Source organism: Electrona antarctica (genome assembly GCF_951216825.1).
Source record: "Electrona antarctica genome assembly, chromosome: 13".
In the NCBI taxonomy this organism is placed as follows: Eukaryota; Metazoa; Chordata; class Actinopteri; order Myctophiformes; family Myctophidae; genus Electrona; species Electrona antarctica.
Genome location: NC_136794.1, coordinates 38,912,818 through 38,928,235, shown reverse-complemented (window position 1 = coordinate 38,928,235; position 15,418 = coordinate 38,912,818). Strand labels below are relative to the sequence as shown.

Genomic DNA, 15,418 nt, shown 5'->3' with positions numbered 1-15,418 from the left:
GGAGAACTCATTAGCGCCCTCGGAGTGAATTACCACTTCTATGCGGACGATACGCAGCTGTATCTTTCCGTAGCCCCTGATGACCCCTCTGCCCTTGACCCACTGCTATCCTGTCTGTCCAACATTAAATGCTGGATGAGTGAGAACTTTCTCCAACTGAACGAGGATAAGACAGAAGTTCTTATAATTGGCTCTAATGAGCAAAAATAATTGATAAAAAATAAACTCGGTAACCTAAATGTAGGAAGTAAGTCGACAGTAAAGAACCTAGGGGTTATTATCGATTCAGATCTGAATTTTAATGCGCACATTAATCAAGCTACCAAGACAGCTTTCTTTCATCTTCGAAACATCGCACGTATAAGAGCATATGTATCTTTAGATGATGCTAAAACATTGGTCCATGCTTTTGTATTTTCTCGATTAGATTATTGTAATGCCCTCCTCTCAGGCCTGCCAAAGAAATCGACGGATAGACTCCAACTTGTTCAAAATGCGGCTGCTAGAGTGTTAACTAGAACTAAAAGGAGAGAACACATTACTCCAGTTCTAACATCACTGCATTGGCTCCCAGTGGTTTTTAGAATAGATTTTAAAATTCTTTTACTCGTTTATAAATCCCTAAATGCCATGGTCTTGCACCTTCGTACCTCCGTGACTGCCTTCCTAGATATGTCCCTAACCGCCCCCTCAGGTCCTCCACTGCTGGCCTGCTTGAAGTGCCTAAAAAAATGTGCACAAAAAATTATGGTGAGGCAGCTTTTTGCTTCTACGGCCCAACAGCCTGGAATAAATTACCATTCCAGCTCAGACACGCACCCTCTGTAGACACTTTTAAATCTCAACTCAAGACTCACCTCTTCACTCTTGCTTTTAATTGAGTTTTAATATCTGCGTTCCTACTCTGTCCTGACTGATTTGCTGCATGTTGTGTTTTTATTTATTTTTTCTCTATGTTTTTATACTTTTATTTTGTTCTTTGCCATTGTTCTATCATTTTAACTACTTGACTGTGTTTTATTGTATTCTATTTTTGTGTCCTGCCCTGTGAAGCACTTTGAGCTGCATTTATGTATGAAAGGTGCTATACAAATAAAGTTTATTATTATTATTATTAAGTATATTTTTGATGCCAATACTTTTGTTACGTTGAACATGAATTAATAATATCCCTTGCTGGGGTTTTGACATTCACAGAGTTCTCTGGCGGAACGCAGAGCTCCAGCAGCACACTGGGCCAGGAGGAGGAGAGGACGGACAGCGTGTCTCCACCCCACACTGTGCAGGGGACAGACAGCGTGTCTCCACCCCACACTGTGCAGGGGACAGACAGTGTGTCTCCACCCCACGCAGCGGAGGGGACAGACAGCGGGTCTACACCCCACACTGTGGATCAGGAGACAGACAGTGTGTCTCCACCCCACACTGTGGATCAGGGGACAGACAGCGTGTCTCCACCCCACACTGTGGATCAGGGGACGGACAGCGGGTCTACACCCCACACTGTGGATCAGGGGACAGACAGCGTGTCTCCACCCCACACTGTGGATCAGGGGACAGACAGCGGGTCTACACCCCACACTGTGGATCAGGGGACAGACAGCGTGTCTCCACCCCACACTGTGGATCAGGAGACAGACAGCGGATCTACACCCCACACTGTGGATCAGGGGACAGACAGCGGGTCTACACCCCACACTGTGGATCAGGGGACAGACAGCGTGTCTCCACCCCACACTGTGGATCAGGGGACGGACAGTGTGTCTCCACCCCACACTGTGGATCAGGGGACGGACAGTGTGTCTCCACCCCACACTGTGGATCAGGGGACGGACAGCGTGTCTCCACCCCACACTGTGGATCAGGGGACGGACAGTGTGTCTCCACCCCACACTGTGGATCAGGAGACGGACAGCGTGTCTCCACCCCACACTGTCCAGGGGACAGACAGCATGTCTCCACCCCACACTGTCCAGGGGACAGACAGCATGTCTCCACCCCACACTGTGCAGGGGACAGACAGCATGAATCCACCCCACACTGTCCAGGGGACAGACAGCATGTCTCCACCCCACACTGCGCAAGGGACAGACAGCATGTCTCCACCCCACACTGTGCAGGGGACAGACAGCATGTCTCCACCCCACACTGCGCAAGGGACAGACAGCATGTCTCCACCCCACACTGTGCAGGGGACAGACAGCATGTCTCCACCCCACACTGTGGAGCAGGGGACAGACAGTGTGTCTCCACCCCACACTGTGGATGAGGAGACAGACAGTGTGTCTCCACCCCACACTGTGCATCAGGGGACAGACAGCATGTCTCCACCCCACACTGTCCAGGGGACAGACAGCATATCTCCACCCCACACTGGGCAGGGGACAGACAGCATGTCTCCACCCCACACTGTCCAGGGGACAGACAGCATATCTCCACCCCACACTGGGCAGGGGACGGACAGCGTGTCTCCACCCCACACTGTGCAGGGGACAGACAGCATGTCTCCACCCCACACTGTGCAGGGGACAGACAGCATGTCTCCACCCCACACTGGGACAGACAGCATGTCTCCACCCCACACTGGGACAGACAGCATGTCTCCACCCCACACTGTGCAGGGGACAGACAGCATGTCTCCACCCCAGGGGGACGAGCGGAGCACGGTCCTGGCCCTGACCGAAGCCACGCCTACGCTGGAGGCCAGCACCGTGGTGGCGGTCCTGGAGGGCACGCTGTCACCCACCCACGTCCTCCCAGAGACGGACAGACCAGCGCTGGCCACTGAGCTGCCCCTCACCACCACCACCACCACCATCACCACCACCGTCACACACAGGTAACCATACGGCACTGTGGTGTGCATATGGGGCAGGTGCTCAAATAAAAAAGGGCACCTTGTGCAGCGCGTGGAACCGGCCGGTTGCCTTAATAGTGTGAGATTTATATATTTTGGGGCCTAAATAATATATTAGAAGCTTTTTATCAAGAATTTATCAAGAATTTATCAATTTACCAATGTCCACATACTGTACAGTGTACACTACAAAAAAACAAAAAAACTTTTTTTTTAAAGGGCACATTGCAAGTGTCTAGTGTCTATCTGTGCACGCCACTGAAAAAAGGGCAGGACGCCCACATTGATGGGTATAGAAACATACGATTTTCAGAAAACTGTCAGGACATAGAAATACATTTTGTAGAATCTGGTCTCAGGTCTAAATGGGTTAATTCAATTAATTAACGGCTGAACCCCTACACAGACCGCAGGTCACAGAGGAGGAGGAGGAGGAGGAGGAGGAGGAGGAGACGACAGCCAGATCCACCGCGCCACCCTTCATCGCCACCACCACCCACCCTCCTCCACCAGCCAGCACCCTGCTGCCTCCCCAGCTCAGCACCCCCACCCAGGGCTCTCCCACGCAGCGCAGCACCCATCACCCCACCACCACCACCACCATCACCTCCACCACCACCACCTCCACCTCCACCCTGGCCCCGCACACCACTCTGCCCACCTCCCTCCACACCCAGGTTAGTGTCGTTTTGGGCATTTTCATTCTGGCGGAAACCCCTTTTGGTGTTTTAAGGATTATGTTATACTTTAGCTATTGAAAAATAGCAGATCTACAAGCTTGTAGAGCTGTTATTTTTGAAAACTTGTGAAAATGCTGCGCAAATCTTTGAATATATATATTCTTTTCACTATTCCCCCTCCCTCCCCCCCCCCCCCCCCCCACCCAGAGGCCGTCCACGCAGCCCGCGAGCCCCACCAACGTCACCACCATCCGGCTGGAGACCAGCACGGCCAGCCCCCTGAACAACAGCACCACGCGCGGAGGCCACGCCACCATCGCCACCACCAGCAGCACATCATACACCCACAGCAGCAGCACCCCCGCCAGGGCTACTACGCCCACTCCTCACACCACAGGGAGACAGCCGACGGACAGACTGACCACGGAGCTGGTGCCCATGCCCACCACCACGCAGCCCATGGATGTCCGACGGCCCACCAGCGCACCACCACCAGGTCAGCAGCAGTGGTGGGAAGTAACTAAGTTATTTTACTTAAGTACTGCACTTAAGTATTTCCAATTTCCAGTACTTTTACTTCTACTCCACTACATCTCGGAGCCAAAATTTTTACTTTTACTCCACTACAATTATTTGAAAACTTTAGTTACTAGTAGTTGCTTTGGAGATTTAAATTCTGATTAAAAAACTATTACATTAACCAATATACATTTCGACATTTGAAAATAGCCGATCTACAAGCTCACAATGCGTTGCAAGGTGACGCATTATTATCAATTCTTGATTAAAAAAAAGCTTTTAATATAATATTTATGTCCCAAAATCTATAAATCTCACACTAGGCAACTGGCCGGTTCCACGCACTGCACAAGGTGCCCTTTTTAAGTTGAGCACCTGGCCCTCTAAATGTCTGCACGCCAGGTTAAGAGATGTATTAGGGTCCATTTTGGTTACCAACTCTCCATCATTTAGTGGGACAACCTGGGGCCCCCTCGAGGCCCGAACACTGGGCTTTATAAGGACAACCTGGGGCCTCCTCGAGGCCCGAACACTGGGCTGTATAAGGACAACCTGGGGCCCCCTCGAGGCCCGACCACTGGGCTGTATAAGGACAACCTGGGGCCCCCTCGAGGCCCGAACACTGGGCTGTATAAGGACAACCTGGGGCCCCCTCGAGGCCCGACCACTGGGGCTGTATAGGGACAACCTGGGGCCCCCTCGAGGCCCGACCACTGGGGCTGTATAAGGACAACCTGGGGCCCCCTCGAGGCCCGACCACTGGGCTGTATAAGGACAACCTGGGGCCCCCTCGAGGCCCGACCACTGGGCTGTATAAGGACAACCTGGGGCCCCCTCGAGGCCCGACCACTGGGGCTGTATAAGGACAACCTGGGTCCCCCTCGAGGCCCGACCACTGGGGCTGTATAAGGACAACCTGGGGCCCCCTCGAGGCCCGAACACTGGGCTGTATAAGGACAACCTGGGGCCCCCTCGAGGCCCGACCACTGGGGCTGTATAAGGACAACCTGGGGCCCCCTCGGGGCCCGACCACTGGGGCTGTATAAGGACAACCTGGGGCCCCCTCGAGGCCCGACCACTGGTTGAAAACCACGACCTATACAGTACACCAGGGGTTCTCAACCCGTGGGTCGCGACCCCTCGGGGGGTTGCCAAATTATTTTGGGGGGTCCCCAAATTTTTTTCTTTTTAAAGATTTTCTTTTCTGCAACTGAATAGCTGGAAAGTGGAAATGAAGAGTTTACATATAGTACACATAGTACATGCATACACCTTCCCAAATGATTATATCTGGTTTCAGTATTTATTTATGGTATATTGTCTCTATTAAGGTTATTGTAGCAGTCAATTTATACTGGGGGTCGGGAGGGGGCGGGGCGGGGTCCCGAGACATTGACAAAGCATTTCCGGGGGTCCCCGGCCAAAAACGTTGAGAACCCCTGCAGTACACCACTGACCGTCTCTTGTCTGTTGTCCCAACCTGTGTAGTCAGTCCCTGTGCGCTCAACCCCTGCATGAATGGACCACTGACCTTGTCTCTTGTCTCACCCAACCTGTGTAGTCAGTCCCTGTGCGCTCAACCCCTGCATGGACGGACCACTGACCTTGTCTCCTGTCTGTTGTCCCAACCTGTGTAGTCAGTCCCTGTGCGCTCAACCCCTGCATGAACGGACCACTGACCTTGTCTCCTGTCTGTTGTCCCAACCTGTGTAGTCAGTCCCTGTGCACTCAACCCCTGCATGAACGGACCACTGACCTTGTCTCCTGTCTGTTGTCCCAACCTGTGTAGTCAGTCCCTGTGCACTCAACCCCTGCATGAACGGACCACTGACCTTGTCTCCTGTCTGTTGTCCCAACCTGTGTAGTCAGTCCCTGTGCACTCAACCCCTGCATGAACGGACCACTGACCTTGTCTCCTGTCTGTTGTCCCAACCTGTGTAGTCAGTCCCTGTGCACTCAACCCCTGCATGAACGGAGGCATGTGTGGCAGCTATGGAGGAGGGACGTTCACCTGCCACTGTCAGCAGGCCTGGAGCGGCTCCACCTGCAGTGAGGGTGAGGCTCCTCTGTCCCATTTAGACCTGAGCACTGATTCTACAAAATGTCTTCTTCTAAATCATGGACAGTTTTCTGTGATTCTCAAACTAATAATAAATAACGTGTGTGTGTGTGTGTGTGTGTGTGTGTGTGTGTGTGTGTGTGTGTGTGTGTGTGTGTGTGTGTGTCGTGCGCGTTTGTCTCCAGATGCGAACGAGTGTCACAACAACCCCTGTCCCCCAGGCTCCATGTGTGTGAACACACGGGGCTCTTTCAGCTGTGAGTGTCCCCTTGGCTTTGACCTGGAGGATGGACGCACCTGCACCAAAGGTAAGGAAGGCCCCCAGGCCAGGGTGTCCCCTGGGCTTTGACCTGGAGGATGGACGCACCTGCACCAAAGGTAAGGAAGGCCCCCAGGCCAGGGTGTCCCCTGGGCTTTGACCTGGAGGATGGACGCACCTGCACCAAAGGTAAGGAAGGCCCCCAGGCCAGGGTGGTGTAAAACAGTGGTTCTCAGGCTGTGAGTGTCCCCTAGGCTTTGACCTGGAGGATGGACGCACCTGCACCAAAGGTAAGGAAGGCCCCCAGGCCAGGGTGGAGTAAAACAGTGGTTCTCAGGCCGGGACCCCCCCAAAACCAGTGGGGTTTTTTTTTCAACCTTTTTCATATCAAGGCCCATTATTTATTCGGCATTTTGGTGGCTCAGGGGTAGAGTGCCCCCCTGGGGGTCCCGATCCACAGGTTGAGAACCACTTGTGTAAAATAGGGCTCTCTGAGTCACAATGGATCTGAAACAAAGATCCCTTCAGTTTCCCCAAAGTAGGCAGCTGGCGCCGTCCTTGTTTATTATTAATATGAATATTTGTTTTGCCACATACAGCAAAGACCTTCTTGGGCACGTTTAGTGTGAACAGGAAGCCTCACGATCCTGAAGTCTTCAAGAGCGTCACCGTTCACGAGATCCAGAGAGAGATCGTTCAGCTGGTGAGAACGCATGCTGTAGATCTTTTTTTGAGTGGCGCAACCACTCCAAGGAACAGCAATGTCCCTATGTCCCTCCCTATGTCCTAACTTATGTTACATGTCCCGATGTTTAGAGTACCAATAGGGGTTGCTGTTGCACCACTCGCTTCAGACTGGTCTGATTTTTCTGCTTATATTTAGAAATGAAACATGTGCCCATACCTGAGGCGGGGTTGGCGAAAGGGCCTTTCTGTGTGGAGTTTGCATGTTCTCCCCGTGTCCCCTAGGGTAGGTACCCTCACAAAAAACATGCAGTAATCCTGGTCTCCCCCTGGCCAGCTGGGGCGCCTGATGGAGGGGAAAGGAACTGGTTGGAATTACGTGTTCCTTCCACGCGCTACGTCCAACCAGGGAAACTCCCCCCTGTCAGGTGTAAAGGAGCAACTTGGACACTCATGCATGAAGGAAGCATGAGTTCAAGTCCGTTGCTCTCCCCATGCAGGTTGGCGGAGGGTGTGTAGAGCCCAGGATCACATTAGATAATTGACACAGGGGTGAACAATGGGTTACAAAATCGTAAAAAAAAAAAAAAAAAATGAAACATGTTTGTTGCACACATATTTCTAATATGCAGTACACTTTTCCTCATTTCTCTTGTCCTAGCTCAATGCATCGTTGTCGATTCTGCATGGCTACCGTCGCTCCACGCTGAGGAGGAAGTAAGTTGATCCAGTTGAGGATAAAGCTTGCCTGCATGGGCCCAAAACCCTTCTAGAGTTGCCCTCTGTTGATAATAAAAAAAACAAAACAAGAATGACTCACGGTCATAACTGCCAGGTGCAGCAAAGAGACTAGGGGCTCCATCTCGCGCCACCCTTATCCCTAAACTAATTTTGCCATTTTTTTTTTACTATTTTGAAAAACCTTTTAAAATAGTTCAACTCGCCGATCTACATCGAGACATTGTGAGCTTGTAGAATATGTAACTTACACATTGAAACGTTGTCACTTTTTACTTGCACCCTGTTATAATAAACTAAGGGCCTAAATCGTCTGAGCTGCTCCAGTGCCTTCTTGTTCGCTTGTAGATCGGCTATTTGAACCAATTTAAAAGGTTTTTTTTTAAATAGTAAAAAATGTCAAGTTAGTTTAGGGATAAGGGGTAAGGGTGGCACAAGATATAGCCCTATGGGTTTTATCTCCCATTGGCTTAGAGCAGTCTGGGGACCATCAGTGGTCCTTTAGAGGATTCCAGGTGGTCTCCATGGCTACATGATAGAGCTTAGGTAACCAAACGGACCCTTATACTGTAGATCTCTAACTCTTGAGACCCTGTACTTATTACTGATGTTATTGACGTTTCCAGAGGGGAAGACGGGGTGCGTATCCTGGCCATCAACATGTTCTCCGTCTCCACGGACGTGACCAGCGCGGAGGTGTCCGAAGGCATCCAGATGTACCTGGGCAACTGTAGCTCGTCCATGGCCCACTGCAGGGTGGTCCTGCACCACCAGCTGACCTATCACGGTGAGACACACTTCATTTAGCCCATCTACAAGCTCGTAGCGCGGCACCGAGTGCCGCACTACAAGCTTGTAGATCTGCTATTTTTAAAAAATCGTGCCAATGTTGAAAATGCAAAGTAAGACATTTGGGGACAAAAGATGCAATTACTGGGGGCGAGGAAAAAAGTAATAAGTAAAGTAAAAAGTAGCTAGTTACTCTTGGCAGGGAGTGAGGGAGTAATAAGTAAAGTAATAATATTACTTTTTTTTTAAAAGTAACTAGTAATAAGTAATAATATTATCTTATGATATTTAGTCGACTAAAACTAGACTGACACTAAAACATTCCAGGTGACTCTAACGTGACTAAAACTTAATGAAACTCATTCAAAAGACTACTATATGACTTAAACTAAAATCAAAATTTGCTGTCAAAAACAACAACAAGTGATCATAACTAATAATATGTGTGTGTGTTTGGCCAGTGGAGAGTCTGTGCGTGGAACAGAGGATGCAGTGTGACGCGCAGCGCTCCGCCTGTGCAGACAACAATGGCGCCGCCTGCTGCCAGTGTCTACCGGGATACTACAAACAGAGCCCGGACGCCCTGTCCTGCATTGGTACGCTGTGTGTGTGCGTGTGTGCGTGTGCGTGTGTGCGTGTGCGTGTGTGTGTGTGTGTGTGCGTGTGTGTGTGTGCGTGTGCGTGTGTGCGTGTGCGACACCAGATGCTGTTGTCAACGAAGGGAACAGATCAGTTTCCATTCTTGAAGTGGCCTGCAGCACCTTTGATTCTAGCTTAGAAGAAGCCTTTATGACCAAAGTCATTAAATACCAGCTGTTACTCCAGACCATCACAGAGCTGTAGGCTATAGGTGCAATCTACTGTACTTGTATTTATCTTCGGCAGCCAGCTAGGACATGGACATAGGTTGGTTGTAAGAGGCTTCCAACAACATGCAGGATTCTGTGCAATCTCTTCTACTATCGGTAGCCGCCAAATATGGCGAAGACGCAGTTACTTGTGGGTATTTGTCCAAGATTTGTCGACTGCATTGTAAAGAAATTGTGTCCTTGTATTGTATCTCTCATGTAGACATAAATAAAATGATTGAAGTGTGTGTGTGTGTGTGTGTGTGCGTGCGTGCGTGCGTAATGTTCTGGGGTACAATCGATTCATAGATTCATATAATATGATAGTTCTTGTATGTTGGTACGGTACAGAATCCTTTCTTTTAAGAAAGCTGCTTAATGTTTTTGTTTGTTTGTAGTGTAATGCAAGATAAATGGAAGTAAATCAATCTGTTTTCATCATGGATCATTAGTCACACAGTGAGGGGGGAATAAATCATGTGTTGTAATCGAGATGCATCGGTAATCGATTTCTCTGAATGGATCCAAAAATGGGAAGGGCAGGTTGAAAATGTTAACTGTGGGGCGGGAACCCCTTTTGGTGTTTTAAGATTTAACTCAAATCTTTGCTTCTGGGGGGGTCCCTGGAACAACATATTTTCAGATGGGGGTCAGCGGCATATTACATATATTTTTGGGGGTCCTTGGCATGAAAATGTTTGATGAACGACTGACATAGAAACATGGGTTTTTTCCAGAAAGATGTCAGGATTTAGAAGGTATTTGTAGAATCGTCCTCAGGTCTAAATGTGTTAACATTTTTCTGTCTCTGTGTTTCTTCAGACTGTGGAGATGGCTATAAGCTGAGCGAGAATGGCACCTGTGTCCAGTAAGCATGGATTTATGTATTATTTATAGTGGATCTCTTGTCCACTAGTCAACTAGTCCACTAGGTTTTATTTGTTGACGAAATCGTCAGTATATTTAGTCTGTCTGTCTGTCTATCTGTCTCTCTGTCTCTCTGTCTCTCTCTGTCTCTCTCTCTCTCTCTCTCTCTCTCTCTGTCTCTCTGTCTCTCTGTCTCTCTGTCTCTCTCTCTCTCTCTCTCTCTGCCATTCAGGTGCATGTTTGGCTTTGGAGGTTTCAACTGTGGAGATTGTAAGTATAGGGCTACAACTATCGCTTTTTTTCTATGCTTTTTTTTTTCCCCAGCCGACTAGCTTTTCGATTAATCAAATTATAAATAAATAAATAAAATACACAATAATAATTTTGCCTTGATGCTCATATTATCCTCAGGAAGTATTAAGTTGTTTTTTATTAGCACATGCATTCCATACATTCCATTGGGCTAGACCATAATGGACACGACATCATCAACTTGCGACAGGAGAAGTTCCTATTGAGTGAAAGATTCTTTATTTATGAAAGAAATACAATATTTAAGGTGTTTTTTTTGTTTTTTTTTAGTTGTAGAGGGCGAGTATAATGTTTTAAGGCATATTTGTCTTATTAGCCAGGGATCCTTTTAACTCAATATTTTAACACTTGCAGAAAGTTACTTATGCCCTTTTTCATACTTCGGTGTACAACGTGTTTTAGAAGTTATAGAAAATGTGGACAATTTTGTACATTTTGTTTTAGTACAAACTTGTTTTGTGTTTTTGACGCTTTTTGGTCATGATTCCGACTGAGAGTGGATAATTAATTATGTGCTCTTCTCTTTGGTGTTGCAGTCTACAAGCTGATTGCAGTGGTGGTGTCACCTGCAGAGGGCGCCCTGCTCATTGTTCTCATGATTGCTCTCATCGTCACCTGCTGCAAGTAAGAAGCCTATAAACAACTCTACAGTCTACACACAACCTGGCGTGATGCCAGGGCACCACTTGTAAAAGTCAATATCTGATATGTATAAATGCATGGACTAGAGTGGGTCCTTGCATTTATATATCAGATATTATTAACCCAGGGGTCGCCTGCGGCTCACCGCTCCAAGAGATGGGTCAAATGCGGAAGAACAAATCTCACTGCGATAACGTGTGTGACAAATCGTACGACGTTGACTTTGTAATGAGGGTTTGAGAACAGCTGTGCTCGTCCTCTCGGTTCCACGCTGTGACAATAAATTGCAGTTCATAAAAAGCATTGGTTTCCTTGCATCAGTGTTGTTTTCGTCGACTAAAACTATGATGAAAAAAGTCCGTTGACTACCTTTTTTCCACTGACAAAAACTACATAAAAACTAACATGATGACTAAAACTATGACTAAATATACTGACAATTTCGTCAAACAAATAAAAACTAGACTAAAATGTTAGGAAGGGACTAGTGGACAAGAGATCCAGTATAAGCCATTTCACACTTGGTTGCATGTTGAAAATAGCAGATCTACAAGCTCACTAGTCCCTTCCTAACATTTTAGTCTAGTTTTTATTTGTTTGACGAAATTGAGCTTGTAGATCAGCTATTTTCAGCAAGTGTAAAATTCACAGTCATTGCGATGGCATCAAGGCCCGCCAAACTACATTTTAGTCGACTAAATCAACTGTAGATTTAGTCTACTAAAATCTTATGATATTTAGTCGACTGAAACTAGACTAACACTAAAACATTTCGGGTGACTAAAATGTGACAAACTAAATGGAAGCCATTCAAGAGACTATGACTAAAACTAAAATCAAAATTTGCTGCCAAAAACAACACTGCCTTTGCCTTGCATGCTCTCTGACCGTCATGACGCAAATCCCTGAACAATGTTTTGTTTTTCCCTATATAAGGAAAGACAAGAATGACATCAACAAGATCATCTTCAAGAGCGGCGACTTGCAGATGTCTCCGTACGCCGAGTTCCCCAAGAGCAACCGCGTGTCCATGGAGTGGGGCAGGGAGACCATCGAGATGCAGGAGAACGGCAGCACCAAGAACCTCCTGCAGATGACCGACATCTACTACTCTGTAAGGAAGTAGCCTGGGGTCCACCTATATGCTTTCTATGGCATAGGCAGCTCCCGGCAGGATCCGCCGGGAGAATCTAGACGCAGCTGCGCGACATGAGACTAATTAATTAGAGCGACAGAGAGAGAGAAGAGTGTGTGTACGTGTGTGCGTGTTTGCGTCAATTTAACAAAGGTGCAAGGTTTCTCCCTGGAAATAAAAACGTCTGGGTTACCGAGGCTATCGTAAGGAAGTGGTTCCCAAATCTGTTCACTCCCAAATTGACATTTATTAGCCCGCGGACCCCCATGTGAAAAGCTATGCCATGCAGGGACCCCCATAATAGAATCATTTTACGGGTCGTAAAATTTCAAGGACCCCCAGTTTGACATGCATTAGTCTATAAGGACCCCCATTTAATGATATTTCTATCTCTGGGACCCCCAATTTATATTGTAAAATCAATGTTAATTGAACTCTGAGAGTGTACAAATGGAACCAAATGTCCCTGTGAGGGTCCATTTGATTCCATTTGTACACTCTCTGAGTTACAGACCCATAAGGGTCCATTTGGTTCCTAACTATCATTTAGCTGGGGACCCCCTGGAACTATCAAGGACCCCTGGGGGTCCCCGGACCCCACTTTGGGAACCACTGCTGTAAGGAAGGAGAATACTTATCTAGCCACACGTTTAACACGCCTTTCCGGATTATAGTATGCAGTACGATACGATTGGATCCATTTTCACTGAAATCTTTCTTGCGACACAGCAGCCCCATAATGCAAAATACACAGTTGACAAAACAACAAAACAAGAACAAATGAATTACAAGAGCAGTGATGTCCTTCGCCGTTCACCTGGCCCTTGGGCCAGGTTCTACATTTATCCTCACACTCCTCGACTGATGAACAAAGGACTTCTGGAGTCTGACCTAATAGATTTTTGGATCACTATTATCTCCTTTTTGAAGACTTATTATACTGTTATGCAGATCAATTCTCTCCAAGTGGTTTACCAACCAGTAGGACGCCCTGAGGGTGAGAAGCGAAAAGGGCGGTTCAACCTATAATAAATTGAACCGCTTAGTTCAATCGGTTGATGCATAAATAAGCCTGCTTCTCGGCTACTTGATTAATTGACCTCTTAATATCGGTTTTCGGATATATTTGTTGATTAATTTCACAGCACTACTCTGTCTCCCTCTCTTTCTGTGTTGTTGTGTCTGACAGTTCTCTCATCCTCTCTCTCTGTCAGCCTGCGTTGCGTAACTCTGACCTGGAGAGGAACGGCTTGTACCCGTTCAGCGGTCTGCCGGGCTCCCGTCACTCGTGCATCTACCCCGCACAGTGGAACCCTTCCTTCATCAGCGACGACTCCCGGCGAAGAGACTACTTCTGATTCCCCCCTGGCTGCACAACACCACCGCTGGCCCCACCCAATCTGATTCCCCCCTGCACACCACCGCTGGCTGGCCCCAACCTCACCCCCACCCGATATGATTCCCCCTGGCTGCACACCACCATCGCTGGCCCCACCCGATCCGATTCCCCCTGCACACCACCACCACCGCTGGCCCCACCCGATCCGATTCCCCCCTGCACGCCACCAGCACCACCACCCCTAGCCTGGCGCGGCCAGACTCATAGCGAGGATTCACTGACGCTTCCTCAACCGCTAGCGTCAGTGAATCCTCGCTATGAGTCTGGCCGCGCCAGGCTTCACCACCCCCAGCCCCAAGCTCACCCTACCCCCAGCCCCAAGCTCACCCGGATCCAACACACACCCATTGCTAAAAACTAAAACATCTCCATGAATTCAAGGCTTCATGGGGTGTGTGTGATTGATTGATTGATTGATTGATTGATTGATTGATTGATTGATTGTATTATTTTTGTTGGAAGAACTCCTCCTTAGTTCCAGTGATCCATGGAGGAACACAGTCCATTGAATGATCATTAAAACAGACATGCTCTGAAAATGCACCCACGCACCCATCTGGCCACTTAACAGTGTTAAGAAGAAAAAAAATAAGTATGACAGATCATGCTGTTGCAGCATCTGTCCAGCTGGACTGCTATGCGCTGAGGGTGTGTGTGCGTGCGTGCGTGCGTGCGTGCGTGCGTGCGTGCGTCTAATATGTGCGTTCCACTGCTGTGATTTGAATGTAGATTTATATATTTTTTGTTCAGACTGTAGTCAAATCCTTTATTTTTTCTTTCTCAGATTTGTTTCTCAAATCTGATCTTTAGGACTGACTGTCCACACTGTGATCAGATCAGATTTGTGTATTCAGACATGTCAACCTATCTGCACTGGTTGCTGAAATCAGATTTGGAATTATCTGTATTTGGCCGCGGACCCCCATCTGAAAATATGTTGTTCCAGGGACCTCCTCAGAAGCAAAGATTTTAGTTAAAAACGTTCGCTGTGAAAGAATATACATTCAAAGATTTGTGCCACATTTTCACGATTTAAAAAAAATTGCAGATCTACAAGCTCGTAGCGCGGCACTCGGTGCCGCGCTATGAGCTTGTAGATCTGCTATTTTTCAATAGCTAAAGTGTAACATAATGCTTAAAACACCAAAAGGGGTTCCCGCCCAGAATGGGTTAAGCAATAATACACAAGCGGGTGTGCTTGTGGAACTCTGCTCCGCCTCGTTCCTGACTGCATCACTTACCGTGCCATAGATATTAAAAAAATGTAGATGCCTCATTGGTTGCTGCAGTTCGTTGGAGCGACCTCACATACCACACATATAAAATGCAGTTTTTGGCCAGAAAGGGATTTTTTTTCACCCGACGGAAAAATCTTGTCTATGAGGTTTTCTCTTGGCAATATCGGTAGAGGGCACAGTAGAGTAACTAAAAGTTTTTTTGTTTGTTTTTTGGTGAAAAACAAAATCCATTTCTGGCCACAACATGCATTTTATACGTGTGGTGGAGGGGCTCAGAGTGCATCCACTAAGCATTTTATACGTGTGGTGGAGGGGCTCATAGTGCGTCCACTAAGGAAAGTAGGCTTTCTAATTACACAACCCGTCCTTTTATTGGCTGGTCTGCGTTTCAT

General features: G+C 47.8%; 1 protein-coding gene across 1 annotated transcript in view; it reads left to right on the top strand.

Annotated features, from left to right (window-relative positions):
* Positions 1 to 13,938, top strand: part of heg1 (heart development protein with EGF-like domains 1) — a 34,111-nt gene extending 20,173 nt beyond the window's left edge. The window contains exons 6-19 of the mRNA XM_079517779.1: positions 1,198 to 2,839; positions 3,264 to 3,534; positions 3,745 to 4,033; positions 5,998 to 6,111; positions 6,301 to 6,423; positions 6,974 to 7,077; positions 7,720 to 7,775; positions 8,423 to 8,583; positions 9,047 to 9,181; positions 10,256 to 10,301; positions 10,533 to 10,570; positions 11,149 to 11,236; positions 12,191 to 12,368; positions 13,604 to 13,938. Coding sequence (XP_079373905.1) covers positions 1,198 to 2,839; positions 3,264 to 3,534; positions 3,745 to 4,033; positions 5,998 to 6,111; positions 6,301 to 6,423; positions 6,974 to 7,077; positions 7,720 to 7,775; positions 8,423 to 8,583; positions 9,047 to 9,181; positions 10,256 to 10,301; positions 10,533 to 10,570; positions 11,149 to 11,236; positions 12,191 to 12,368; positions 13,604 to 13,747 — 3,389 coding nt within the window. The 3' untranslated portion in view covers positions 13,748 to 13,938. The remainder of the gene's footprint in view (positions 1 to 1,197; positions 2,840 to 3,263; positions 3,535 to 3,744; positions 4,034 to 5,997; positions 6,112 to 6,300; positions 6,424 to 6,973; positions 7,078 to 7,719; positions 7,776 to 8,422; positions 8,584 to 9,046; positions 9,182 to 10,255; positions 10,302 to 10,532; positions 10,571 to 11,148; positions 11,237 to 12,190; positions 12,369 to 13,603) is intronic.
* Positions 13,939 to 15,418: the final 1,480 nt, after the last annotated feature.